The sequence below is a fragment of the Meleagris gallopavo genome, chromosome 13, assembly GCF_000146605.3.
Source record: "Meleagris gallopavo isolate NT-WF06-2002-E0010 breed Aviagen turkey brand Nicholas breeding stock chromosome 13, Turkey_5.1, whole genome shotgun sequence".
Classification (NCBI taxonomy): domain Eukaryota; kingdom Metazoa; phylum Chordata; class Aves; order Galliformes; family Phasianidae; genus Meleagris; species Meleagris gallopavo.
Genome location: NC_015023.2, coordinates 43,844 through 51,529, shown reverse-complemented (window position 1 = coordinate 51,529; position 7,686 = coordinate 43,844). Strand labels below are relative to the sequence as shown.

The window sequence follows — 7,686 nt, the reverse complement described above, 5'->3', positions numbered from 1 at the left end:
ATTGGCAGAATCCATACATTTATTATATTCTTTCTCCCTTGTGCATTTTAAATATTCATGTTTAAAGCCTGTATAAATGCACAGTTTAAAGCTATGCCTGCCAGAGTAACTACCATCTCTGTTTGACTGACAATGATGAGATTTCTGTCATGCTTTGCCTCTCCCACAGTGCCAGTGATGGGATTTTTTTCTGAAAATCTTATTACTGGATGTGCTGTCAAGGTCTCAGATGGAACTTTCAATCAAAATGGCAATCAGAAGGTTATCTATTTGTGAGTTTTTCTACAAAGGATTTTTGCAAAACTCTACAGTGAATACTATATAACACATAGTCAGAGCTACTAGTCCTAAATGATTATATGACTATAAACAGTAACATGATCCATATCTCACAGCACCTTCCATTGCTCCCAGGGCTGTTGAGGTAGTAGTATTACTAAAATTGCTTCGAAATTCTCAGATACAGAGCTTTTAAACAATATATAATTTAAATGAATTAGATGCATCATTCAAATAAAATTCATATAGAAGTGGTGTTAGCATATAAGTTGTCTGCAGTCTGGAGTCATTAACATCTGATACACCAAAGCTGAAACAAATTCTTTTCCTGTTTTGAAAGATAGATAAACTTGGGGATGATGCAGTCAGATGTTTACCTTTGTGGAACAGATGTTTCTCAGGAACCTAAGGAGAAAATATTGTTTTTATTTGCACTACTTGAAAAAAGATGGAGAGGAGAGAAAAGGAAAAGAAAAGAAAAAAAGAAAAGAAAAGAAAAGAAAAGAAAAGAAAAGTTATTTTTCAGCATGGTGCAGTAAATTAGACACAGATAACTCCTGTGGTCACAGCCTGCTGCATATCTAATTTTCCAAACACTGTCAAAAATTGCTTCAAACATTCTCCTTTTTATTTTGACTGTATTCATCTAATAAATAAATGATTTTGGAGAAACTACATTCCTCCACAGACTATGAAGTTATTCAAGCAGATTCCTTTCTGCAGTGTACAGGTAGAACTGAAAGAAAAGCAATAACAAGAAAAGTATTTATAAAAATATATTTCACAAAGTAGGAAACAATACAGGAGTTTCTCTGAATACAATACATGGAGTAAATAAACAAACAATAATATAGCATCAAAACAAAGTAGAAAATTAAAATGATTTGCATGTAATACATAGTTTTATTATACAATTGCTACTTCTAAATGGCAAGTTTGCATTACAAATTCAGTATGCTTGCAACTTCTAGTGCTGTTCTTTCTCTGTGTGCAAGAGCCCTGGTGCATCACTATGAATATTATAGAAAAGAAATGCTAATAACATAAGCAGTAAAATTATGTACACACTGGTTCCTGCTCTAATACAGTGGAGAACTATAAGCATGTTTTTTTTTTTTACTGTACTGTGTTATGTGTGGATTTCTAAAAGTCTATAGTTTAAATATTCACATGAACCAGTTTACTTCCAGCTGTTTGTGCTTGTATTAAAAACACCAGGTATTAGATTTATGAAGAAGATACAAAACTGTCAAAAGTTTTTTTTTCTGGGAAATTTTATTCCTGCCATCAATCTCTTAAAATTCTGCTACTGCAAATGGAGAGGTTACTGCTTTAACCTACAACAATTTGTCATTTTTCTTTTCAAAATGTACATGTATTAAACATTCACGATATATAGAAAAAAATCTAAATGATACAATTTAGTTTTCTTTATAATCTTATTCTATAGATTATCAATCTTCATAAATAAAAGCAGTAATGGACACCAATAAAATATTTATTTCAAAGATTAAACAAATAAATTCGATCTTTAGCAATAAAATCAGTAATTCTTTCATATATGTAAGTCCATCCCCTTTCACAGTTTTTTCTTTCCTTTCAGAAGTACAGGATTGATCCTTCTTTTAGAAAAAAAGCTCCTTTTGTAAAGCAAGGTTTTGGACCCCTGCATCTGAATCTTTGCACGTGAGTAGGATTTATTACCCATAACTGGAATGGATTAAGAACATGTGAATATTTTAAGGCTTGACACAATATTTAAAGATGATATTCAGTCTGTGGTTACGTGGCCAACAATTACTGTATGTACAATGCATGGTCACTGCACAGTAGAAGCCAGTAAGGATTTACAATGCTATTTCTATTCAGCATTGCTAAGAAGACCAAGATATTGCTTTTAACATTTCTGAGTCGGGATCTTTGTTGGCAATGCAGAAACAAACCATTAGCTTTATACATACTGGCAGGAGCTACTGTTCAACAGCAAAATCCCTGCAAGTCCATTTCCTAAGAAAGCACCAATTCATTCTTTTCAATTCACTGAAGATAATCAAAGATCTAAATCTCCATCTTCAGAGTGGTCAAGTGAATATCAAATATCCAAAGACTTCTAGACACTCCACATACTTTACTTCACACTCCACAAGACTTAACCTCCTAACATATACTTTTTTATTTGGTTCAACATTACAATGTAGTTGATTTTATAGATGACTGGCGCTAAACTTGCCTCTAAAACAAAAAGCCACATTAGTTTTAACTAACAGCAGTGGCCCTAGAATATTACATGATAGTTAAGTCAACAGTGAAAAAGTTTGTAATCCACTGTCAAGTTTCTTTGTCACTTTCTCCAACTGAGTAAAGTTCTCCAAGTCTTTTAAAGCGAGGACCCCATTCACTGAGGTAGTCAAAATTCTGATCTGAGTCTGATGCAGAGGACTCCAATGAACTAAGGGAACCAGCAGCTGAACCTCTTCCTTCATAGCCATAAATCTGGATAGAGTCATATGGTGGAGCTGTGGGATCATTATCGGCTTCATGAAGCCTTACATTAATAAATTCATCAACATCAACACCATTAGGAACAGGCGCAAGACCCTGCCTGGGCATAAATTGAAGATCAGGTTTAATATCCTTACGAGGCAAAAATCCATTAATTCCATCTGGATTTTGCAACGTTGCAATGTCAAAAGCTTCTGTATCTTCTTCTCCACCTCCTTCATCATCATAGCGAATAATATTTTCTCTCACATCTTCATCATCTTTGATGATTAAAGGCTCATTCTTATGTCTTCTTAGTGTTACAAACAGCACTACAATGACTGCAAAAAAAACATCACAAGCCAATTAGGTAAAAAAAATTCAAATAAAAACAATATATGTTAGGCATAGTTAGGGGTGATAATAGGTTGCTTTTTGTGAAAATAAAGGTAATAAGGGTAGAAAAAAGAAGAAATAAATTCAACTTCACTCAAATGATGAAAATTTGATCAGAACCTCTGGTTTGTCCTGTTTTTTTACTATCAGTTCAAATTTACATTTGATATTCAGTTTTTTACAAGCAGTAAGATAATGCCTATTTCCACTTTTGAAACTCAAATTTAAACAACTTTTCCCTTTTTCCACTTGAAAAAAGATACAAATCTAAGTAAAGTCAAACTAACATCATTCAATGAACATTAGTCTATAATGGTCTGCACTTAGGATGAAGTTTTCAAGAATTTGAAGGTGCTTTTCTGAAAACAGAGACCTAATGACAGAAGGAAATTGGTGTTTCTGATGTAATTGAGAAGAGAACAACACAGCAAGAGAGAAAGAAAGATCTCAGATACATCAGTTCCGAATCATGGATAGATGCATAAGCTCTAAACTGGTTATACTTGCAGTTTTGTAGTTTAATATTAAAATCTCAGTTACTAATGTAAATCTCCATTATAAACTGAAGCTGCTAAGTACAGAAACAGGCTTTCACTGTTCTATCAGACATGTTTTATTTAATTAAAATACACAGCGCTTCTTATTTTTTAAACTGTAATATCTCTTATGCCATTACAATCCAGAGTAAACTTATACAGGTCTTACAAATACAACAAAACTATTTTCCATTTGGTGCAGTATGCACTCCGTTCACCTTTTTACTTACGTAAATTGGTTTTTGGTCTCATAATTTTTAATGTATTTTATATGTAACACTCTTTCAATCTGGGACTTTGTTTTGTATGCCTTTCTTCAGTTCTTAGTACAGAAGAGACACAGTTCTGAAATGTCCTTCAGTACTGCTGCAGATTCCATTAGATTCTACGTCCTTACACGTGACTTCTCTGCTTACTTACAACTGCCTATGAATCAGAAAAATTTTGAACATCAGGTTGTGAAATGAATACTTACCTAGTAGCAAAATGATGCATGCTAATATTGCAATTAGGGCTCCCATGCTGAGTCCAATAGGAAGTACATATGCTTCAACATTACAGGACTGGACAATACCATCACTGCTGCAACCGCAGACTCTAATAGTAAGAGTGCTAGTACTGCTCATGGGAGGATTTCCACTATCGCTTATTATGATTGGCAGTAGGTATACCTCTTGTTTCTGCCGACTGAATCCATTGTGCTTTGCCAAAACGCTGAGAGTATTATCTGAAAGAGGGAAAATTTGCATTGCTTCACTGCACAGCATAACTGCTAAAGCCACTGCTTTTCTTAAAAACCTCTACGCAAACAAATATGCATTACACAATACTCATCAAATCATCAGCATGTGATAGAGCGGTCATTCCCCTTTCTGTCTGGCTTGCCATGCCCCAGTTGAATAAGTACAACATATGCATTGTTGTGTCAAGAGTAATGAACCTAATAGCAATCCCTCACTTTCCTCTCTGTGCACATCCTTACTGATGTTTTTTCATCACTATTCATCACTTTTTTTTAAAGTTACGCAGGCATGTGTATGCTTGTTTTTACTTAGATGTACTTGTCTTCTTTTTTCATGATGGTTTAATACCATTTTAGTAAGGTACTAAGTTGAACTTTTCACAAGATGCCAACAGGGGCCTGTAAGTTTAGACTTAGAGTTAAATACAGCAATGACTGTAGATGTGATGGTATTAAGACTCAGTCCATTTACTGGCAAATGCAGACATTTGCTTTTTCTGTGTGTATCAAGCTGAACATTTGATGTATTGCTTATGCATGTATTTTTGTCCTCTTTCTCCTACACAGTTAAATTTCTCATAATCACTCAGTTCTCGGTTTCATTCAGACATCTCTGATACTTTAAATGCTATTTTAAATACTAAAAATTGTAATTGATTGCTCCAATAAATTATTCCAGTAAATTTGATTTTGCTTAGAGAAATCATATAGATTATATCATACATAGTTGTAAGAATCTAAAGTGGTCTTTTAACATATGGATAGTTTGTGAGTAATACCCCTGAGTGTGCACCTGAGATCTTCTAGTACCTTTAGGTAATTAGAGATTCTAGCAATTTAACAACATATTCCTTTCAAATATCAGTGATCATGTATGTGTCAACATGCTCAGTTACAAACTATGATCAGTGAGCATGTCTAATGTGCAAGCCACTGATTTATTTACATCTCCTGAGTTTGAACCAAAAAATAAGGTAGCTGAAGTACATGACAACTTGTGGTTGCATATACATATAGTGACTATATGAAAGCTTTGTATCTACTTCGAACTTTGTACTGGTCAGATGCTCACTTGGAAACATGAAATAGTTTAGAGATGTTTAATTTGCACTGATTATGATCACCACGAACATTCCTGACAGCCCATGGTATTTGTGCAGCATATATCACTACCACAACATAACAGACACAAGTATGTTCCAAAGAGCTGGCTGTTCATGAAGTACAAAAGAAAGATGCAGAGAAAGAAGGGGAAAACATTCACAAAACTAATACTGTATAGACATTTTTAACACTCCAGCCTCTCTCCCCCTCCAACAACAACAACAAAAATTATATGCAATATCTTATTCTTGATGTCTTTTGGATATATACTAGTAAGGAAAATAACAGCAGTTACAGAATATGATTACTAAATGTTATCATGGTTTGGACCTGTATCAAGTTGAACCTATATCAGTGGATAACTATTAATTTATTTCTGACATAAAACAAACTATATGATATTTAAGAACATGGGGTAGCTGATTCTCATGAAGAAACACAGGAGGCTTGCTTTCTCATTCAGTGACCATGAAACTGAACTTTGAACAGTCTTCAGCTGAAGTTCAGGGTCTTTGATTTTGTAGTCTTCCTGTCTCCCTTCCCTGGTGGAAAAACTTACCAATCACATTCATACAACCTAGAGAAGTTCTTCCTACAACTTACATCACAAGTTATATAATGGTATCAGAGATCTCCATAGCATTTAGAATACATAACAAGTGAAGATCTACCTACAAATTAACTACTTTGTAAAGAGGTATTCATATGAACACAGAGCAAAAAAAATTCTGAAGATTTTTCTTTCCAGGAATCCAGAGGTTTTATCTATTCAAGTTAGAAACAGTCACATCACAACTGATAGCACCCTGGGGCTAAATAAATAGACCAGCCCTTTCTTGTGCTCTTTTTAAAATTAAAGGAAGCATATGTTTCTACTACAGATAAATTTCAGAGAATGAGCTCTTAAGGATTCTGACAGCTCAAGCAGGATGCAACTCCTTGATGATAGCCCATTATTTTTTCTGCTTCTATGATGAAGTAGAAAAGGCAAGTGTGTTTCAAGTCAAAAACTATCACACCTTTCAAATTAAGAAAAACCTGCACTCCTTCTTGTTGGCTGAATGTATCGATAATTTAATGCATACATGTGAAAGACAAACCAGTCTCAGTGTCATACTTACTATCTAACTGACATGCAAGGAACATTACATTATGTTACATTAGCCAAAAAAAAAAAAAAAAAAAAAAAGTAGTTCTGTAGTTATGTTTTCCTGAATATCAGTATATAGTTTTACCAAAATATGTGACTAATGTGCACTTCTTATGTGATAGTACTCTTTTCCTTCTCAGCACTCACATATCATATTCAAACAATGAAAAATTTGTCTGTCCACTTGACTGTCTCCTGAAAAATTAAAAATATCTCAGCATGAGTTGCATCCTTAATCCTTTCGCTTTAACCTTTTAAGAGAGAAAATGGTGTGAGGCTCAGTTTACAGTTCTCTGTGAGAAGTCCCACTCAGAATACTGTCACATCTGTAGTCATTTATTCAGAACTCCGAAGACTTCTACAGTTATATTATACAGCGATTTTGTGTTCTGGAAATCCATACCAATATAGCTTCTTCCTTCCTAAAAGCCTGGTACAGTTCTTATCTGTCCAAGACGGAAGACTGGATTGATATGCTGAACACTAGCATCTTTGCCCTTTACAGACATGTGGAAGAGGTATGGCACCTCGTTTATAGAGAAATGACAAAAATCCTGCTCTTGCTGATGACAACCTTACTTTCTGAATCACTCACTGCTATTCAGCTTGGTTCAGAAAAATCTAGTAAGCCAGAACAATAGAATAAAAAAAAAAAAAGAAAAAAGGAAGATTATTATAAGTGACAAAAACAAGAAGATTGAAGTGGGATGGAGAAAACAAAGTGCCTATTTCTGCCAACCAGTGAAGCCATGCTGCGTACTATGATCTAGCACCAGTAATGGTTATCAATTCTCGTTCAGAAGAAATGAGATAAGGAAGATATTTGGAACATTTATCCCCACTATTTAAGTGTAAAAGATGTTATAATGGCTGAATAGTTAACATCATATAATAAGGTATCAAGAGAATAGAAGAGAAGAAAAAAACTGTGTTAGACAATTTGTTTTCCCCAGGGAGGAAATAAGCAATAACAGTAAGAAGGAGCCAACAGAAAATGA

The 7,686-nt window shown here is 34.2% G+C and overlaps 1 protein-coding gene across 1 annotated transcript; it reads right to left on the bottom strand.

Moving 5' to 3' along the window:
• Positions 1-897: 897 nt before the first annotated feature.
• Positions 898-5,051, bottom strand: LOC104913002 (cadherin-8-like). Its single transcript, XM_010717946.3, has 2 exons — positions 4,168-5,051; positions 898-3,101 (listed from the first exon to the last, which is right to left on the bottom strand). The coding sequence occupies exons 1-2, from the start codon at positions 4,457-4,459 to the stop codon at positions 2,608-2,610; spliced, it is 786 nt and encodes a 261-aa protein (XP_010716248.2). The 5' UTR covers positions 4,460-5,051; the 3' UTR covers positions 898-2,607.
• Positions 5,052-7,686: the final 2,635 nt, after the last annotated feature.